This window comes from Mobula birostris, chromosome 24 (genome assembly GCF_030028105.1).
Source record: "Mobula birostris isolate sMobBir1 chromosome 24, sMobBir1.hap1, whole genome shotgun sequence".
NCBI lineage: Eukaryota > Metazoa > Chordata > Chondrichthyes > Myliobatiformes > Myliobatidae > Mobula > Mobula birostris.
Window position 1 is genome coordinate 6,190,990 of NC_092393.1, and position 22,534 is coordinate 6,213,523.

The 22,534-nt window shown below is 45.4% G+C and overlaps 1 protein-coding gene across 2 annotated transcripts in view; it reads right to left on the minus strand.

Moving 5' to 3' along the window:
* The window catches only part of itgb4 (integrin, beta 4), a 146,251-nt gene that overhangs the window by 115,795 nt on the left and 7,922 nt on the right, over nt 1–22,534 (minus strand). For both annotated transcript variants that reach the window (XM_072242036.1, XM_072242035.1), the window contains exons 2-7: nt 12,293–12,359; nt 8,468–8,550; nt 6,910–7,002; nt 6,423–6,627; nt 4,495–4,591; nt 932–1,103 (exon numbers count right to left, since the gene is read on the minus strand). In XM_072242036.1, the coding sequence (XP_072098137.1) occupies nt 932–1,103; nt 4,495–4,591; nt 6,423–6,627; nt 6,910–7,002; nt 8,468–8,550; nt 12,293–12,356 (714 nt within the window). In that variant the 5' untranslated portion in view covers nt 12,357–12,359. The remainder of the gene's footprint in view (nt 1–931; nt 1,104–4,494; nt 4,592–6,422; nt 6,628–6,909; nt 7,003–8,467; nt 8,551–12,292; nt 12,360–22,534) is intronic.

Below are 22,534 nucleotides of genomic sequence, written 5' to 3' on the forward strand. Positions count from 1 at the left end.
CAGCTCCATCTTGGGCACTAGCCTACAAAGTACCCAGGACATCTTTAGGGAGTGGTGTCTCAGAAAGGCAGCGTCCATTATTAAGGACCTCCAGCACCCAGGGCATGCCCTTTTCTCACTGTTACCATCAGGTAGGAGGTACAGAAGCCTGAAGGCACACGCTCAGCGATTTAGGAACAGCTTCTTCCCCTCTGCCACCCGATTCCTAAATGGACATTGAAGATTTGGACACTACCTCACTTTTTTAATATGTATTATTTCTGTTTTGTATGATTTTTTTTATCTATTCAATATACATATACGTACTTTAATTTATTCATTTATTTTTCTTCTCTATGATGTATCGCGTTGAACTGCTGCTGCAAAGTTAACAAATTTCACGACACATGCCGGTGATAATAACCCTAATTCTGAACTTTATTATTAGTTATGTCTGCACACCGCTAAGTATGTTTTTAAATGCTGCTCCTGTAACAAAAGAATTTCCCACTCAGGATCAATAAAGCACTTATTATTATTATTATGTTGTTGCTGAATCATCTTTAATTCTCCAGTAGAAAGTACAGCGGTATTCACTGTTGGACAAGGTCCAGTTACCCAGCCTGGCCCCTCCACACACACTACTAGACATGTATCATCAGTATTCATGTATCACAAGATGCTGTGAGAATATTAACCTGCCTTCTATGCTCCAGTTCTCTTAAGATTACTATCAATGTGCCATTGCACATTTCAGTTGGTGTAACAGTGCTGGTAATGGCCAAATCCCAGTGCACTGGAAGAACCTGCAAATGTCCAACTCAGTGAACCCTGCACTCCTGAAGTGGAGACACTCAAAACATTTCACAGGGTATAACACCTAATATATTTCCCATCTCTTTTTACCCTAGCCAAAGCACAGAAAAGATCGAGATCTCAGCATCTGGCTCACCTCACAGACTGCAACCTGAAGAATTGCGTCAAATCCACCTTCGGGTGCATCTACGTTGCCCGAGATTCTCTCCTTCTCCAGCTCCTGGGTGAAATCATTGGCACTGCTTGTAAGGCGAATGACATTCTTGAAGGAGAATGGCGCCTCGCTGTTGGGCCAAGGTTGCTTAAGCCTAGAAAAGGAGAAAAACCAAGAGTAGACGCCCTTAGTTTAATTCCGTATCTTGTTTGGTGGGTACAAACATGATGGGCCAAGGGGCTTGTTTCTGTGCGGTACTGTTCTATGTTCCACATTCAACGTTCTGTGTCCTAAAGGTTGCTCTGGGACACTCCACATTCAGCTTGAAGCAGAGAAACTCATTTCTGAAATCAGCAGGCTCAACTTAAATCAAGGCAATTATGCTGGTATGAAGGTAGAATTAGTTGAAGTGGATAGGAAAATAGATTAAAGTTGAAAAGACGGATCAGAACAGTACGTTAAGGAGATATTTCATGATTCTTGTCAAAGGTAAGTGCCAGTGAGGGGGAGAGGCTCTATGAGAATGTAAAGTACGTCTAATCAAAGCGGTTCAGAATGGTCACAATGAAAGAGCAGGCATATTAACTGGCTTGAGGACTGGACAACTTATTACAAACCAGCAAAGGTGTAGCTCAAAAATATAAAGATGGGGTTGATGAAATAATCTAGCACATAATGTAATGTGGTACGATCTTCTGCAGGTACCTAAACAGGAAGAGAGCAGCTAACACAAACATTGGAGGTGAGTCTGGGCAATTAGTACAGGAAAATTAAGAAATGGCAGAGATTCTAAATAATTATTCCCACGAAAGAAAACACAAAGAACATCCTGGTCATAATGGATAGTCAGGGGGCTACACAAAGGGCTAAAATTAAAACAGTATCGATCACTAGGAAACACAAGTCCCTGACACACCAATATGACTAAAGGCCGATTCATCCCCTGTAACTAATTGAGGGATTAAAGGAAGTGGCTGCAGAAAGAGTGGAAATCTCCCCCAGTTCTGGAGAAGAAGCAGAAAACTAAAAAAATCATGAACAGATCCCCAAAAAGAAGATGAGAACCAGGGCCAGAGAGCCTGAGAGAATTTATTACAAGTAGGTAAGAGCAGGACATTTAAAAAAAATCATAAGACAAGCAGGCAGATTTCATGAATAGGAAATTGTGCTTGACACATTTTCTTGACTTTGATGAGGGTGTAATGAATGATGTGGATGAAGGAGAACCAGTGGATGCGGTGTGCCTTGATTTCCAGACAACGTTCATTAAGAAGCCACATAAAAAGCTACTGCAAGGATACTACCCTGTGAGGTTGGGATAATATATTGACATGAATGATGAGGAGACAGGGAACTTACTAACAGAGTGACAGCTCATTTTCAGTAACCACTGGGGTGTCCCAGGGATCAATGCTGGGCTTCAACCCCTTACAAACCACATGGATGATGGAGGCTGCAGCAGGAAGATTTGCTGCTGTTGGTTGGCAAATTGTGAGGACACACAAAGAGTCTGCAAAGTAGAAGCAGGATAGGATCATATTGCGTTGTGGCCATCTCACTGAAAAACACAGCAGTGGTGCCTACTTAGCCGTTAGCTTCACGAAGCGTGCTCACGTGTTGAGAGCGAGGAAGGGCGAGCGTGCGCACTGATCAGAGGGAGAGGCAGAGAATGGAGTGATAGAGGAATTCAGATAAAAGGAAGGTGAAGCAACCACAGAGAGTGAGTTCGAGATGGGGACACTTATATAAAGAGTGTGGGAGGTGGACACAGCAGAGAGAGCAGGGATGTGGGGGGGGGGGTATGCAGACAATGAGATAAAAGGAGAGGGAGAGAGGCACAAAGCCATTCTATGATGAGCATTGAGACAGATTTATTCAAGTAGCTGTAAGAGTGCAAGGAGATTTGGAAGTGCCAGCCAGTTTATCCGTTGTGCCTGTGACTCACTATCTTTGCCGGCTGTTAGTGAAACAAAGCTGCCATTGATCCAAAGTTACCCAGTCAGTCTGCCTCTCTATTGTAATCGAGAGACACCAATAAACCAGCTCTTGGCTCAGACTGAGCAAGAATGCTCTGACAGAGTAATAAAGTTTTCGTGCCACACCCTGCCAAACACAGTTTGTCTTTGGTTATTGCATTAACCATGGAGTTCCAGAGCAATAACTACAATCATTTGTTTCTGTCACATCTTGGCAGAAAATTTGTGAAATTCCTTCCTCCTTATTTACTCATTTCTCCACCAGCCCAATGCCATCCTCCTGCCTTTTCCCTCGTCGGTACTCACCTTCTCCCTTCCTCCGTTCGCTACCCACGTCAGGTGTTCACAGGCAGCAACCTTCCAATCTCACAGGGATAACCTGCCCCTCATGATCACCTGAGCAGATTTAAACCCAGCTCTCATCCACAATACTTGTTCAGACAAATGAACCAGTTGCTCCTCGCCTGTTCAGTCAAATGAACCAGTTGCTCCTCGTCTTGTGTTAAGTATCTGTTCTCTCTTGTTTTGTGGCCCCTTCGTGGCTTGTTATTTTGCAGTTTATTAGTACAATATCATTTATTGCCAAGTCGTCTCTGCTGCACTGTACATTTCCTGACAACCCAGTCTCTACCACTCTCTCACTGCTCAATTCCCTCAATCTGCCCCCCTCACCCCTCCCCTTCTCCAGTCTCAGTTACAATTCCAACATTCGGACTACATGCTCCAGCCACAGCCTCCCTCTCTCTGCCACTCCCTGTCATAAGAACAATGCATTTACGGAACATCTTTCATGCAATCTGCGGTGTTTCACAAGAGCACCCCTTGAATAATTCTGAAGAGGTGCAAGGATAGAAAGCTGAGTGAGAGAGCTGGGCACTTAGGAACATCGGCTGGTCCAGGGAATGCTGGAATATGATGGGGCTTTGATACAGCACCTTTGACTCAACCTGCCCATGCCAAGCATGGTGTCTACCTGAGCTGGACCCGTTGCCTGTGTTTGATCTCATTCCCTCTCTGGGAAGTCACAAGCCCTGATTCTCCCAGTGGAGTGAAAGGCTGTATGTCCAGGATAATGGAGTGTGGGGTTGCCTGCTGAACCGCTGTCAAGTATTGAGCGGGATCTGGAATCAGCTACAATGGATTGGCAGAGCAGACTTGATGGGCCAAATGGCCTAATTCTGCTCCTACGTCTTATGATTTCTGCATATCTTACCCTAAATGCTGGAATTCCCTATTGCAATTTCTCTCCTCCAGAAATGTCTTTGGAACCCACCATTCTATAACCACTGAATCGCACAGCAGATTCTCTGAGAGTTGGTGCCACTGGCCCATCCTTTCCCCAGATCAGTGGATGTGGTGCTGACTCTGCTCGTCTCAAGAGGAAGTTAGTTGGATGGTCACCCCTGGCTGTAATGTGTTCAACTCCACAGAAGGGCCATAAGCAATTTTGTTTGTTGAAAGCCACAACAGTAACTCACTGTAGACACATAAAATACATGCAGTCACACACGGTCACAATGTACACACCATTATTCTAAGGATGTGCAGTAATTGAAATCTCAGTCTTACCTTGATGGTCTCATATCTGTCTGTGGAACAGTAACTTTGTCTACAAATTTCCCAAAGCCGATGGTGTAGTCATTTGACATGTTCTTCACCACATCAGCTGTCAGATACAAACAGAACACTAATGTTAGTACTGATGTGTGCGTACATACATTGTCCTTTTCATAATGCTGGGAGCCCCAATACTCCAATGTCAAACCTGTTGATTTAGCACTTTTAATCTTCTGAGTTAGTGGTGGAGAGAAGGTCACTAAACAAGCTATTATCCATTATGGACAATCCGGCACATCCTCTCCATGACCTGCTGAATAAGCAGTGGAACACCCTTTCGAACAGGCTCATTCAGCTCCACTGTCACAAGGATTGTTACAGGAAATCCTTCCTTCCAAATGCAATAAGCATATGCAACGGTCCATCTCTGTGTGACAGGAGAACCCACATCATAGTACGATAGTCTGTTTCATTATTTTGTACATTATTAATACATATTGGTACATTATTATTGTGTATATTATTATTCTGTATTTTATTAGTAGTTAAGTCTGCACACTGCTAACTGTGTTTTTAAATGTTGCTGCTGTAACAAAAGAATTCTGCACTCGGGATCAATAAGGCACTTATTATTATTGTTATTACAATACACATCAATCATTTCTTCAAACAGCAGTGACAGAATGGCCTGATCACAGTGATGGAACAAACCATCTTCACCACATGGCCCAAATCAAGTCATTCAATTTGTGGTATTCACCCGATAGAAGAGGTCATGGCCTAACAGTTCAGCCAAATGTTAAAATACCTCTGATGGGATAGCTACCCCTCAGGGCTGTGCTGGTCACAGTTCTGGAATGGCACTTAAATACACACTTCTGGTCCAAGGGACACTAAGCTGGGAAGGTTTGGTCCACTGGTGGGCTGTGTGAAGCCCCTGCTGATTGTACTAGTCCATTCTACAGCAGGTAACCATGGCCCACCAAAGAGTGAACCTAACTGAGCCTAGAAGCTCAAGACTCGGTATCTCCAGGGTGAGCCGGGGGGGGGGGGGGCTCACACAGAAGTGAATAAAGACATGACAGCCACAGACAGGGTGAATGTGCACACTCTTTCCCTCACGACTGGAAGTCAAGGACTAAAGGACATAGGGTTAAGGTGAGGGGAGGCAGATTTATTAGGAAACTGAGGGGCAACATTTTCACCCAGAAATGAAAAGTTTAACAAATAAGGCATGTTTGATGTCTCTGGGCCTGGACTCGATGGACTTCAGAATGATGAGAGGGGATCCAAGTCCATCAGACACCGAAAGACCTGGATACAATGGACATGGGAAGGATGCTTCCATTACTTGGAGAGTCTAGGATCTGAAGGCAGAGCATCAGAATAATGAAACATCCATTTAAAACTGAAATGAGAAGGAATTGCTTCATCCAGAGGGCAGTGAATCTGGGGAGTTTGTTGCCACAAAGAGTTATGGAAGCCAATCCATTTGCTGTATTTAAAGGAGAGATTGATAGGATTTTGATTGGCAAGGGGTTGAGGATAACAGGGAGAAAGCAGGAGAACAGATCTGGAAATAAATCAGCCATGACTGAAGGACTTGACAGGGCCTCATGGCCTAATTCGGATAGCGGAGTGAACAGCCTACTCCTGCAGCTATTGTCTATTGTCTATGGCCTAATTCTGCTCCTACATCTTATGGGCTTGTGGAACATGGAATGAGTTGTCAGAAGAGGAGATATTGGCAGGTATGTTAACAACATTTACAGTAAAAGGTACTTTGACAGATACCTGGATAGGAAAGCTTCAGAGAGATCGGGCCAACCATGGGCAAATGGGACTAGCTTAGATGAACATCTTGGTGGATACCAACAGGTTGAGCTGAAAAGGCATTTTTACGTGCTGTATGACTCTATGACTGTACATTTGACACTCACCCAACTGGAGACCCAGTTTCTTCAAATTGTCCAAATCATCCTTCATGGAGTTGGAGAAGTCCATTAGGAAATAGAGGTCAACTGGAGCTTCCAGTGGCTGGAACACTTCGAAGTCCAAGGTCCTTTCCTCTCCTGCCCTCAGGGACACGGATACTTGCTGTGGTGAGATCTGGGTGCGTTTTCGGCTCGTATCAATCCTAGTGGCCTGTACAAGAAGAGACTAGCATTTCTGCCCTGTATTCCAAAATACTTCAGGGAAGTGATACAGATTGAGCCGCACTATTATAATAGGAGAATCATTCGGGGGGGGGGGGGCACACAGGAGAGAGGGGAAGGGAAAGGAAAGAGGGGGTATATGGAGATGGGGAGGCAGAAATGGGGGTTGAGAAGGAGAGAGAAATGGAAAGAGGAGAGAAAGTGATATAAAGATTTTGCATTTACTTTCTTTGCTTAGGGACCACAGGTTATGCTTTGTGAAAAAACGTACCCGTAGTATCTCCATCTTGGATTTCATAGTGACAGTGTTCTTACAAATGGATTTCAGACTGCTCTGTAGGTCACACCTTGAGAAGTTGAAGTCCTTTGGAACAAAAAGAACCAGTTATTGCAGCCTTCAGATCATACCTCCAGTGACCCCTTGTTCTCCTGGGTCTTCTGACCCTGTCACACAATGATAGTGACTTTGCCTCTTTCTCCCAGTCATCGAAGTCAAGTTTGTTGTCATGTGCACGAGTTCATGCATCCAAATGCAACGTAAAGCATCACAGCCACAAATGATATTCACAAGAAAAGCATAAATTATAGAAGAACTGAGGGTTGTGGGGAGACGGCAGAGGGAAGATATTAGCTAAGTCCTTCCTGGATGGTGGAGCAGGTTTGAAGGGCCAAACAAACTCTTCCAGCTTCTGTTCTTTTTCCAGTTAATTGTGGAATGGGATGGAAGGTGAAGGTCACTGTCTCAGCCATTCGAATTCAACTCCACCTCTGCCTGATTCAGCTAATCTCTCTCCCAGCCCACTTCACACCAACAACCCCATCCCCAAACAAACAGTGCTACACGCACTTCAACCGTGAAAAGAACTAGGAGCTAATGACTGGGGCCAGGACAGTATCACACTGGCCTCAGTATCATGGGCACTGAAAACAGTTTGCGCTGGCAACACTCAGCAGGTCAGACAGCATTTGTGGAGAGAGAAGTTTGGGAGGAAGTTTCAGATCAAGTCCTTTCACTATCTGATGGAAAACACATTGACCTTATTCAGCACCACATCTTCCATCCTGGCATGTTGCAATACTAAACTCAACTATTTCCCATAGCCAGCCAAACCTGATTGTGTCAGAACTGTCCAGCTCCAAAGAACAGTAACTCAGCTTTTCTCTCTCACAGATGCTGACTGAATTTTTTTTGGATATTTCCAGCCAATGCTATGCTCTGTATCTCAAGTTCCTGTGTACTTTGTCACCTTGTGTGCTCCTGTTCACATATTAACTAGACAGCACTGAATGCATTCGTTACCTGTACAACTTCGCTCTCCGCCCTATAGTCGCCTTTCCCTGTTTTCTCTCTCTCTACTCCTCTGCAATTTAAGCCACCCTTCTTTTCCCACTCACCTGAATCTAACCCTCCTTTGGTCTCCACAGATGCCCCCTGACTGGCTTTAGCCTCATGGCATCAGACAAGTCGGATACAATATCCGACATTACTACACATGCCTTGCTGCCCCTGTGAGTGAGTAAATGTATGACTTTACAAAGGCTTGACAGCAGCTCTGTCCCACAGCTTCTGCTGTGACCTTCAGGCTGAAAGATTCTTCACAGTGACTTTGTCGTCGATTCAATGTCACAGCCTGTTGTTTGCAAACCATCGTACTGCTGCTGAGGGCAACAGGTATCCCTCATGTTCTTTTAAGTGTCTTGATCAGACACCTGGTTCAAAGCAGGAGTGACAACATTTAATTAAACTCTTCAAAATCAACCTGACGTTCCTGACTCAAGCCAGGAGCCGTTTGTGGCTCGGGAATGGGTCTGTACTCTGGGGAACATACCTTGTCAGCACAGTACGAACAGTCTGCAGCCACTCTGATACATTCAGTGCAGGTTTTTGATTGACTGGCGATGCAGTGATTGCCTGAAGAGAAAAGAGAGTCAGATCAGATCAGGAAAACCCAAGGCAGAGACAGAGATCAAATCTGACCACCCAACTAAGGTACGTCCACCACAAAGGCAAGGTTGCTGAAAAAAATAATTTCAATGAGTGGGCTGAGTACAGGGCTGACAAACTCTTTTTGCATCATCCCAGCTCTTTCCCCATTCTCCTTCTGGTTCACCTCTCTCATGGCCTGTATCCCAGCTGACCTGCACACACCTTCCTCCCTCTGTCACTTCCTCTTCTCATCAGCCTCTCTCTTCATTGCCCCCGCATTTGCTTCTTACCCCCCACCACGCCCACTCCTGGTTCACCTGCCACCATATCACTTCCCCCGTTCTCACATTCACCTTTGTAGCTTCCCCTGTCTCGGAGCCACGCCATCTCCAGGATCAGCTCCTCCCACCTCGCAGTTACCACCCAGCCCCTCCCACAGCTGCCAGCGATATCGGCGCCTGGAAATGAATTCCAATCTGCTTGGGGAGTTCCAAAGCTGCTTGAAGTAATGCAGCCAGATGTAGAATCAGGGCTTTTCAGATGGATTCGAGAACGTGCGACAGTGAGTACAGGAATAGAGTGAGGTGGAGGATAAATGCGTGGCTGAGGGATTGGAACAGAGGGCAGGGATTCCAATTTCTGGATCATTGGGACCTCTTTTGGGTCAAGCGTGACAGGTTGCACTTGAATCCGAGGGGGACCAATACCCTGGCCGGGAGGTTTGCTAAGGCTTTTAGGGAGAGTTTAAACTAGAATTGCTGGGGGATGGGAACTGAACTGAAGAGACAGAGGAAGGGGCAGTTGGGTCACAAATAGAGAAAGCATAGGCAGTGTGAGAGGGAGGATAGGCAGGTGATAGAGAAGGGACACGCTCAGACCAATAGTTTGAGATGCGTCTATTTTAATGCAAGAAGCATCATGAACAAAGTGGATGAGCTTAGAGCGTGGAACAGTACTTGGAGCTATGATGTTGTAGCTATTACAGAGACTTGGATGGCTCAGGGGCAGGAATGGTTACTCAGAGTGCCAAGCCTTAGATGTTTCAGAAAGGACATGGAGGGCGGCGAAAGAGGTGGGTGCGTGGCACTGTTGATCAAAGATAGTGTCACGGTGGTGAAAAGGAGGAAGTCATGGAGGGATTGTCCATGGAGTCCCTGTGGGTGGAAGTTAAGAACAGGAAGGGGTCAATAACTCTACTGGGTGTTTTTTATAGACCTCCCAATAGTAACAGGGAGCAGATAGGTAGACAGATTCTTAAAAAGGTGTAATAAAACAGAGTTGTCATGGTGGGTGATTTTAATTTCCCCTATAACAAGGGGCTGAGATGGGGTGGAGTTTGTTAGGTGTATTCAAGAGGTTTCCTCACCCAATATGTAGACAAGCCGACAAGAGGAGAGGCTGTACTTGATCTGGTATTGGGAAATGAACCTGGTCAGGTGTCAGATCTCTCAGTGGGAGAGCATTTTGGAGATAGAGATCACAATTCTATGTCCTTTACCATAGCACTGGAGAGGGATAGGAACAGATAAGTTCGGAAAGCATTTAACTGAAGTAAGTGGAAATATGAAGCTACAAGGCAGGAACTAGGAAGCATAAATTGGGAACAGATGTTCTCAGGGAGATGTATGGCAGGAATGTGGCAAAAGTTCAGGATATATTTGCGTGGAGTTCTGCGTAGATACGTTCCAATGAGACAGAGAAAGGATGATAGGGTACAGGAACCGTGGTGTACAAAGGCTGTTGTAAATCTAGTCAAGAAGAAAAGAAGAGTCTACAAAAGGTTCAAAAAAACTAGGTAGAGATCTAGAAGATTATAAGGCTAGCAGGAAGCAGCTTAAGAGTGAAATTAGGAGAGCCAGAAGGGGCCACAAGAAAGCCTTGGTGAGCAGGTTTAAGGACAACCCCCAAGGCATTCTACAAGTATGTGAAGAACAAGAGGATAAGGCGTGAGAGAAAAAGACCAATCAAGTGTGACAGTGGAAAAGTGTGTATGGAAATGGAGGAGAGGTACTTAATGACTACTTTGCTTCAGTATTTACTACGGAAAAGGATCTTGGCGATTGTTGGGATAACTTACGGCGGACTAAAAAGCTTGAGTATGTAGATATTAAGAAAGAGGACGTGCAGGAGTTTTTGGAAAGCATCAAGTTGGGTAAGTCACCGGGACCGGATGAGATGTACCCCGGGCTACTGTGGGAGGCAACGGAGGAGATTGCTGAGCCTCTGGCGATGATCTTTACATCAATGGGGACGGGAAAGGTTCTGGAGGATTGGAGGGTTGCGGATGTTGTTCCTTTATTCAAGAAAGGGAGTAGAGATAGCCCAACAAATTATAGACCAGTGAGTCTTACTTCAGGGATTGGTAAGTTGATGGAAAAGATCCTGAGAGGCAGGATTTATGAACATTTGGAGAGGCATAATATGATTAGGAATAGTCAACATGGCTTTGTCAAAGCCAGGTCATGCCTTACGAGCCTGGTTGAATTTTTTGAGGATGTGACTAAACACGTTGATGAAGGAAGAGCAGTAGATGTAGAGTATATGGATTTCAGCAAGGCATTTGATAAGGTACCTCATGCAAGGCTTATTGGAAAAGTAAGGAGGCATGAGATCCAAGGGGACATTGCTTTGTGGATCCAGAACTGGCTTGCCCACAGAGGGCAAAGAGTGGTTGTACACGGGTCATATTCTGCATGGAGTTTGGTGACCAGTGGTGTGCCTCAGGGATCTGTTCTGGGACCCTTACTCTTCATGATTTTTATAAATGACCTGGATGAAGAAGTGGAGGGATGGGTTAGTAAATCTGCTGATGACACAAAGGTTGGGGGTGTTGTGGATAGTGTGGAGGGCTGTCAAAGGTTACAGCGGGACATTGAAAGGATGCAAGACTGGGCTGAGAAGTGGCAGATGGAGTTCAACCCAGATAAGTGTGAGGTGGTTCATTTTGGTAGGTCAAATATGATGGCAGAATACAGTATTAATGTAAGACACTTGGCAGTGTGGAGGATTAGAGGGATCATGTGGTCCGAGTCCATAGGACACTCAAAGCTGCTGCGCAGGTTGACTCTGTGGTTAAGAAGGCATATGGTGCATTGGCTGTGGAGTTGAATTTAAGAGCCGAGAGGTAATGTTATAGCTTTATAGGACCCTGGTCAGACCCCACTTGGAGTACTGTGCACAGTTCTGGTCACCTCACTACAAGAAGGATGTGGAAACTATAGAAAGGGTGCAGAGGAGACTTACAAGGATGTTGCCTGGATTGGGGAGCATTTCTTATGAGAATAGGTTGAGTGATCTCGGCCTTTTCTCCTTGGAGCGGCAGAGGATGAGAGGTGACCTGATCGAGGTGTATAAAATGATGAGAGGCATTGATTGTGTGGATAGTCAGAGGCTTTTTCTCAGGGCTGAAACGACTAGCATAAGAAGGCACAGTTTTAAGGAGATTGGAAGTAGGTACAGAGGAGATGTCAGGGGTTAAGTTTTTTTTCACACTGAGAGTGGTGAGTGCGTGGAATGGGCTGCCGGTAACGGTGGTGGAGGTGGATATGATAGGGTCTTTTAAGAGACTCCTGGACAGTCCACCACTGAGATCCCACACTGGGTGTGCCTGGGCCTTCAACACTGCCACAGCTCATAACAGGCAAGTTCTCGCTCGCCAAAGAGCTCTGCACTGGAACAATGCCAGGAATGGGAAGTCACAGTTACAGGGAGAAGCTCAGTCTCTTACCCTGACAGCCAGCTGCCCACAGAGCGACAATCAGAAATGAGAACCACATCTTCCACAGCTCCATTTCCTGTAAAACAACAAAGAGCTAATGCTGATTTTAGTTTTAGTAAAAGGGACAATTACTTAATTAATAAGAGCTCAGTCTATCATTTTGTATTTTACTAATGAAATAAAGTTTAGCAACAGGAAATAATCCCTTTGCCCAACAGACTTATGAACTTCCAAAGACTGACTGTCTACTTTCTCACCCTATACACACATCCTTCTCTCCCCAGGACCACATTAGCCTTTACCCTGTCCTGTGTGCTCCGCTCACTGCACAGGTAGTTGCTCAGAAACATCCTACGAGTCTTGCATACGGACCATTTTGATCCAGTGTCCTTCACAGACATCTGAGACTAACCTGAACAAGCCAGGCAGTTGGGTGGCCCCTTAGTGAAACCTCCTTGAGGCAGGCAAAGTCTTACTCAGGAAGTCTAACACACAACAGCTAATTCAAGGTCAGATTACAGTATAAACCAAAAGAAAAAATGAGAGGGAAATAAAGATGGAGTTTAGAGATAAGGAAACAAATGAGAGGGAAAAGAAAATAGATTAATTTGTAATGTTTCCCACCCTGAGAATGGTTGCAAACTGGAGCATAATGGTGGTGGAGGCAGTACGCTTAAGTATGTAGCTAACTACTTGAATCAAGTAGGGGCCGTCCACAATCCTGATTTGATGGAGGCAGACGTGAGAGCACGGAGGAACATCTGGAGAAACTTCTGAAATGCCTGTTTCGCTGCTGCTGCTACTGTGTGGTCCAGAATCTCCGGAGGGGAAGGCCCCGAGTCCTCGGCTTTGCTTGTTGCTTGGCGGCCGAGGCGGGATCAAAGTGCTCGGCAGAGATGGTGCTCGGTGCTCAGTGTCAGAGGGCTGGTCGGAGGCTCAAAGTTTTTGGATGGACTCAGAGTCGGCTGTGGTCGGGTGCTTCCAATGCATCGGCAAGTTTGCGGCACTTCCGTCTGCGTGAGATGATGGGGCTATCGGGACTTGAGACTTATTTTTTACCGTGCCCATGGTCTGCTCTTTATCAAACTACGGTACTGCTTTGCAATGTTGTAACAATATGTTATAATTATGTGGTTTTGTCAGTTTAGTCTTGGTTTGTCCTGCGTTTCTGTGATACCTTTCTGGAGGAACATCATATCATTTTTTAATGCATGCATTTCTAAATGACAATAAACGAGGACTGAGTGTCCTCATAATCTAATCATCAAAGAGCCAGGGCTGGAAAATGGGATGAGTGTGGAGCGGGTTTGATGTTTGGGAATGGCAGGGAAGGCTGAAGGGGCCTGTTCCTGTTCTGTATGACCACAGCTCCACCATATAAAACCCCAAACAAACTGCTTGGGTTGAGTTGTTTGCCGATCTTTGTATTTACTGGCAAATGTTTCATCACCACACAAGGAAACATGACGTGTGTTGTTGATTGCGGTGTGTTCTCCGAATGCATGGCCTTTATATACTTTTCAGTGAGCTGATTGGATGTCATTTCAGAAACTCAATTTTGAAGTGAGGGGGAAATCCCACTGCTGATTGGTTGTTGGGTGAACTTTGTGCGTTATGGTATGGAACTTTGCTCACATTCCATCATAAATGGGATTGAGGTCTACATGTTTGTTTATAGAACTGTTTGCGGAAAACCACGCTTCTAGGAATTCACATGTTTGCTTGCACCATGACTTTCACTGATGCCCAGTTGAATTTGTGTCCCCTCAATCTTCATGGGTAGAGACCAGGGACAGCTGATCATGTCACTTTACAGCCCGCTCATGCTCATGGATCCTTGTCGATAGTTTTCTCCCAGTTCGGCCAACATAACATTTGCTACAGTCTCCACATTGGATTGTGTAGGCTACATTGATCTTGTCCAATAGCCTGTTCATACTTTTGTACACCAAAAGAACCATGGTGACGAAACGTTTGCAAATAAATTGTCAAGACCAGAGAACAACTCAGCCACCTGAGCCACTCATCTTCTGAATTATTTCCAACACAAAGTCTATTCGCTGTGTGCGTGCGTGTTATCATCCTTACACGTTAATGACAGCACGTCAAAATCAGCTTTGTAATCACTGAAATTTGTTGTTTTGTGGCACTGCAGCCCCACTGGTGACGTTGCATCTGCAGTGCTCCACCCAGCAGGAGCTCCAGGACTTGAAGCCGGTGCTGGAGACTAACTGTGAAGCATTTCCATGTTGGGATGGTGCGTGATCTGGAGTGGAACCTGCAGGTGATGGTGATCCTGCAGTTTCTATCCTTAGTGACAGAGCTGGAAAGTCTGCGAGTGTTGTCACAGAACAACACAGTGTGGATACAGGCTCTTGTGCCTACACAACTAGTCCCAGTTCCATGCAAGACCTATTTCTCCCAAAGACCCACCCCTCTGTGCCTCAACCACTTCCTCTGCTGGTTCATTCCATAAACTCACCATCCCGTGCATGAAAAAGTGACAGCTGCACGTATTGAGCATGCACACTCCGCGGTGATGGGAAGGATTATAGACAGCGGCCAGGTTATGTAGGCGGCTACACTTTGGATGATACTTAGAGTTGGAGCTGCATTCATCCAGCAAGTGGAGTACTCTCCATTTCACCAGAGTTATGGTCTCTAGATGGTGGGAAGACCAAGGGGGCATCAGGAAGATGGTGGGAAGATCAGGTAGCTGGTGGGAAGACCAAGGGGGCATCAGGAAGTGACTGAGTCACCAGCCCCAGCTGCATGTTTTATGTGACTGGTACTGTTGTTGATGTTCCTCAGGATGATGACAGTCAGGACTCATGGATGGCAATGCCACTGAAGGCCGAGAGTAGGTGGTTAGACTCTCTCCCGGTGAAGATAGGCAATGCCTGGCACTTTTTTTTTTGGCTGACAGATTACCTGCCCATTCCTGAATATCATCCAGTTCTTACTGCGTGCAGGCGTGGCTGCTTCATTTGCTGAGGATCTGTGAGGAGACTTGAATGTTGCACATTCATCAGCAAACGTACCCACTTCTGATCTCAGGATGGAAGGAAGGTTACTGATGAGGCGGCTGAAGATGGCTGGACCCAGACACTGCCCGAGGAACTCATGCCAAGAAGTCCTGCCGTGAGGCAGAATGAGTTGTGTCGCACTAAGCAGAATTAAGCAGTCTGGGTCTGTACTCTGAACAAATAGAGAAGAATGCGGCAATCTCTTTGAAATGTTGTAAAATTCTGAGAGCTTGCCAAGGTATACAGAAACACAGCAGCCTAAATTATGAGCTGACCATCTGTGACAGATAGGAGAAGAAACTACTTCTTCCAGGGAGCCTGTCATCTTGGGAATTCTTGGGAATTCTCAACCACAGCACTGTAGAAGCCCAGTTGCTGATGATATTCAGGGAATCGACTGGTAACTATGTTAGGGAATAGGGTGTATGTGGTTAGGGAAGGAAAGTGGCACTGAGGTAAAAGATTAACATGATCATGACAGGAAGACAGAACCCGAGCAGGAAACAGCCACGTGGTCTCTCCATTTAGAAACATAGAAACATAGAAAACAGGTGCAGGAGTAGGCCATTCGGCCCTTCAAGCCTGCACCGCCATTCAGTATGATCATGGCTGATCATCCAACTCAGAACCCTGTACCTGCCTTCTCTCCATACTCCCTGATCCCTTTAGCCAGAAGGGCCATATTTAACTCCCTCTTAGATATTAGATTATGAAGACACGCAGTCCTCTTTTATTGTCATTTAGTAATGCATGCATTAAGAAATGATACAATATTTCCTCCGGTGTGATATCACAAAACACAGGACAGACCAAGACTGAAAAAACTAACAAAACCACATAATTATAACATATAGTTACAACAGTGCAACAATACCATAACTTGATGAAGAACAGGCCATGGCACAGTAAAAAATCCAAAGTCTCTCGAATGTCCCACATCTCACGCAGACGGGAGAAGGAAGAAAACTCTCCCTGCCATGCCCGACTACAGTCCGACTCTGAGTCGTCTGAAAACTTCGAGCTCTGATCAGCCCTCCAACACTGAGTACCGAGCACCATCTCTATCCGAACGCTTCGATCTCAGCCTTGGTCGCCAGCAGCAGGCAAAGCCAGGGATTTTGAGGCCTTCCCTTTGGAAGATTCTTGATCGCACAGTAACAACAGCAGCAAACTGGCATTTCAGAAATTTCTCCAGATGTTCCTCTGTTCTTTCACATCTGTCTCCATCAAATCAGAATTGTCCACGGCCCCTATTTAACGGATACGATATCATTTTCACTGGAGGGCTGCGCACGCGCACGGCGCGCTGCTCTCTCTCCTCCCGCCATACAGCCAATGAACTGGCCTCAATTGCTTCCTGTGGCAGAGAATTCCATAGATTCACCACTCTCTGTGTGAAGAAGTTTTTCCTCATCTTGGTCCTAAAAGGCTTCCCCTTTATCCTCAAACTGTGACCCCTCGCTCTGGACTTCCCCAACATTGGGAACAATCTTCCTGCATCTAGCCTGTCTAATCCCTTTAGGATTTTATACGTTTCAATCAGATCCCCCCTCAATCTTCTAAGTTCCAGAGAGTATAAGCCAGGTCGATCCAGTCTTTCACCATATGAAAGTCCTGCCATCCTAGGAATCAATCTGGTGAACCTTCTCTGTATTCCCTCTATGGCAAGAATGTCTTTCCTCAGATCAGGGGACCAAAACTGCACACAATACTGCAGGTGTGGTCTCACCAAGGCCTTGTACAACTTCAGTAGAACCTCCCTGCTCCTGTACTCGAATCTTCTTGCTATGAATGCCAGCATACCATTCGCCTTTTTCACCGCCTGCTGTACTTGCATGCCCACTTTCAATGACTGGTGTATAATGACACCCAGGTCTCGTTGCACCTCCCCTTTTCCTAATCGGCCACCATTCAGATAATAATCTGTTTTCCTGTTCTTGCCACCAAAGTGGATAACCTCACATTTATCCACATTAAATTGCATCTGCCATGAATTTGCCCACTCACCTAACCTATCCAAGTCACCCTGCATCCTCTTAGCATCCTCCTCACAGCTAACACTGCCGCCCAGCTTCATGTCATCCGCAGACTTGGAGATGCTGCAGTTAATTCCCTCGTCTAAGTCATTAATATATATTGTAAACAATATATAGAAACATAGAAAATAGGTGCAGGAGTAGGCCATTCGGCCCTTCGAGCCTGCACCGCCATTTATTATGATCATGGCTGATCATCCAACTCAGAACCCCGCCCCAGCCTTCCCTCCATACCCCCTGACTCCCGTAGCCACAAGGGCCATATCTAACTCCCTCTTAAATATAGCCAATGTACTGGCCTCAACTGTTTCCTGTGGCAGAGAATTCCACAGATTCACCACTCTCTGTGTGAAGAAGTTTTTCCTCATCTCGGTCCTAAAAGGCTTCCCCTGTATCCTCAAACTGTGACCCCTCGTTCTGGACTTCCCCAACATTGGGAACAATCTTCCTGCATCTAGCCTGTCCAATCCCTTTAGGATCTTATACGTTTCAATCAGATCCCCCCTCAATCTTCTAAATTCCAACGAGTACAAGCCCAGTTCATCCAGTCTTTCTTCATATGAAAGTCCTGCCATCCCAGGAATCAATCTGGTGAACCTTCTCCATACTCCCTCTATGGCAAGGATGTCTTTCCTCAGATTAGGGGACCAAAACTGCACACAATACTCCAGGTGTGGCCTCACCAAGGCCTTGTACAACTGCAGTAGTACCTCCCTGCTCCTGTACTCGAATCCTCTCGCTATAAATGCCAGCATACCATTCGCCTTTTTCACCGCCTGCTGTACCTGCATGCCCACTTTCAATGACTGGTGTATAATGACACCCAGGTCTCGTTGCACCTCCCCTTTTCCTAATCGGCCACCATTCAGATAATAATCTGTTTTCCTATTTTTGCCACCAAAGTGGATAACTTCACATTTATCCACATTAAATTGCATCTGCCATGAATTTGCCCACTCACCCAACCTATCCAAGTCACCCTGCATCCTCTTAGCATCCTCCTCACAGCTAACACCGCCACCCAGCTTCGTGTCATCTGCAAACTTGGAGATGCTGCATTTAATTCCCTCATCCAAGTCATTAATATATATTGTAAACAACTGGGGTCCCAGCACTGAGCCTTGCGGTACCCCACTAGTCACTGCCTGCCATTCTGAAAAGGTCCCGTTTATTCCCACTCTTTGCTTCCTGTCTGCTAACCAATTCTCTATCCACACCAATACCTTACCCCCAATACCGTGTGCTTTAAGTTTGCACACTAATCTCCTGTGTGGGACCTTGTCAAAAGCCTTCTGAAAATCCAAATATACCACATCCACTGGTTCTCCCCTATCCACTCTACTAGTTACATCCTCAAAAAATTCTATGAGATTCATCAAACATGATTTTCCTTTCACAAATCCATGCTGACTTTGTCCGATCATTTCACCGCTTTCCAAATGTGCTGTTATCACATCCTTGATAACTGACTCCAGCAGTTTCCCCACCACCGACGTTGTATTTGTTTCAGTCACATCGACCTCGTACTGGCAAATTAGCCACTCCCCTACTTTCACTGCTCTTAATGATACAGCCAGCAAGCGCCAGGTACCTGTCAGAAGTTGAAGACTGAGGGTGAGGCATCGTGACTCGGGGCATCTTGTGTCTCAGAGCCACAACCTCCTCCCTCTGACCACCGCCAACAAGCAGCACCAACCACCTGGATAACCCTCTCCAAACTGCAACATCCACATTTGAGCAGATGGAAAGGTTTAGAGAGACACAGGCCAAACACTGGCATTTGAGATTAGCTTATATGGGCATTTTAGACCAGGTTGGCTAAAGGTGCTGATTTCCTTCTAAGACTCTTTAACCTTGAGGTGAGTTCTCCAAGGTACAAAGATGAAGTCCTGATATGTCTGTCTGGAACATTCTGGTCTCTAGCATTTCCCACATGGAATCACAACAATCTATTTCCTCTGTATCCCTGATAAACCTGAATTTATATGTTCAATGACAGGTTTACAAGCATCAATTTCCACTGTAACTAAGTCTTGATCCACAATAAAGAGATTGTACCTGTTACATACTTCATGGATATCTTGTGACTGTCTTATGAGGATGATGTAATGGTCTTGCGGAGGTCACATGACGTAATTTTCCCACCAGTGAGGTCACATGATGACCTGTTCTCAACAGGTAAATAAAAGGGAAACCCCTGGTGACGCAGTTAGTTTTCAGTTTAGATACTCCGTTTTGCTGTGTATTCGGCTGATGACGCAGTTTTGTTTTAAAATGGAGTTCTGCTTTCCATTGTCAGTAGTATCGGAGAGTGAAGACCTTACCAAAGTACAGGAATTCGCCGAGTCGAGTAAAGCTGATTTCGTTTGGCGGTTTTGGAGATGATCATTGAATCTTCATTTAAGTAAAAGTGACCTGCAACTGAGATATCACCTGCTAAAATAGGAAGGATAGTGCAGTGTCTATTCGCCAGAGGAAAAGATCAGTTCTTTTAAACTGTTTTATTTCCATCGTCGTGAATCCTGTGGACAAGGCAGGTTCCGGCTGGGATCAGCAGTAACGTGACGTCTTCGAGGAATTCTTTACTTCAGGGAAGTCTCTCCTAATTGGCTGTATAAATCTCTTGGACTTTCGAATTTACCATTCTAAGAACTGTGTTCGAATTTACACTTTAAGAACTGTTTCTGCATTTACCCTTTTAAGAACTGTTCCAGAGTTGCCGTATAGCAGTTAAATTCCGGTTAAGTTAGTCGTTTAAATACATTTCGCTATTTTTAAGCAAAGTTCAATAAATGTTTGTTTGTTTTTATAAAACCTGCCTCAAATTTATATTCATTGTTGCCGGTCACGTGACATACCCAAGTATCTACAAGTACATTCATGTCAGACTCCATCTCTCTGCTATGCTCAATTTCAAATTACTAATACACAGTACAAGTCAAATAATAGCTATTCTCCTTTTGAAGTTTCCTCACCACAAAGTAAACAAACATGCAGTATCAGATGATAATCCTACATGACAATCCACTCAGTTTCATTGTGCCTATATTCCAACCTAAGCCACGACATTTACACTTCCCAAGTGGATCAGATCAGCAGGCAGCCATCCCTGGGGTATGCAAGGCATTATTCTGAACACAGCATTTCACAATGATACTGACTGCGCTGTTGACTGCACACAGGTCTCGCTCTTCCTGGGGGCAGTTATGAAAAGTCCGCTGATTATATGGTGACTACAATCCAGGACTATGGGCTCCAACTCTGTGGCAAAGAACTGGCCTGTCTCTGCTGCCAGTCATCCAGCCCCTCACTGGTTGAGGCTGCCAAGGGTGTCCCTCACCTCGTTGAGCAATCTGCCTGCTGCATTCCCTGGGAAGTGGTGTGACAAAGTTTACAAGGCTTGTCACTGCACAGACTCACCTCCCCAAATGACTCTGATGGATCATCCACTCAGACAAAAGCCACGCTTGATAAATCCTGGCAATGGACCCAGCAACATGAAATCAACCTCAACATCAGTAGATGGCAGATATGTCAAAACCTCAAGTCTCTGGGGCTGTGTATTCATCCCAGCCACTGCTTGTTTTCAGAACCTAACATGGAACGTGTGCAAAACTCAGACCTTTTGGACTAGGAGGCCCTGCATGCTCTCCTTTGCTGATTCCATCGAATCATTTCAGAGAGCTGAAAAGTGCCCTGTCCAAGAAATGTCAAAGCTCAAAGGAATTTTATTACATACAGTATATGTTACCTTGAAATTCATTTTCTAGCTGGCATTTACAAGGAACAAAGAAATACAATAGAATTTTATGAAAAGCTATACGTACACAGGCAAAGACTGACAGACACCAATGTGCAAAAGACAACAAACTGCAAATAAAAGTACCGAGAAGATAAATTGTAAAGAGTCCTTGAAAGTGAGCCTGTAGATTAGTGAAGCAGATTAGATGAATTTCACAGTACTGTCAGACTGTTGTCCCATTTCTTGCATTATAAAATTGACCACATTTCCTGGAATCCAAATGACTGTGACCTCCCAGGGTTGTCACTGGCTCTTTACATATAGAAACATAGAAAACCTACAGCATAATACAGGCCCGTCAGCCTACAAAACTGTACTGCACATGCCCTTACCTGAGAAATTATCCAGGGTTACCCATAGTCCTCTATTTTTCTGAGCTCCATATACCTGTCCAGGAGTCTCTTAAAAGACGCTATCGTATCCGCCTCCACTATCATCGCCGGCAGCCCATTCCACGCACTCACCGCTCTCTGATGTCAGGGGTAAAAAACTTACCCCTGACATCTCCTCTGTACCTGCTTCCAAGCACCTTAAAACTGTGCCCTCTCCTGTTAGCCATTTCAGCCCTGGGAAAAAGCCTCTGACTATCCACATGATCAATGCCTCTCATCATGTTATTCACCTCTATCAGGTCACCTCTCATCCTTCGTCACTCCAAGGAGAAAAGGCCAAGTTCACTCAACCATAAGGCATGCTCCCCAATCCAGGCAACATCCTTGTAAATCTCCTCTGCACCATTTCCACATCCCTCCTGTAGCGAGGAGACCAGAACTGAGCACAGTACTCCAAGTGGGATCTGACCAGGGTCCCATCCCTCCACTTCCTCATCCAGGTCATTTATAAAGATCACAAAGAGTAGGGGTCTCAGAATAGATCCCTGAGACACACCACTGTACACTGGCCTCTACGTAGAATATGACCTCTACAACCGCTTTTTGCCTTCTGTGGACAAGCCAGTCTGGATCCAGAAAGCAATGTCCCCTTGGATTCCATGCCTCCTTACTAGGCATGGGGTACCTTATCAAATGCCTTGCTGAAATCCATATACAGGTGTCCCCCACTTTTCAAATGTTTGCTTTACGAAACCTCACTGTTACAAAAGACCTACATTAGTTACCTGTTTTCGCTAACAGAAGGTATTTTCACTGTTACGAGGAAAGGCAGCGCGTGATAAAAAAGGCAGCGCGCGCCTCGAGCAGCCGCTCTCCCCCGGATTCAGAACGGTATTCTTGCCGGCATTGCTTAAACACGTGCCTGTGAGCAGCCATTAGCAAGATGAGTTCTAAGGTATCGGAAAAGCCTAAAAGAGCTCGTAGGCGTGTTGCACGTAGCGTAAAACTAGACATAATTAAGCGTTTCCATCGTGGTGAACCAAGTAAGGACAAAG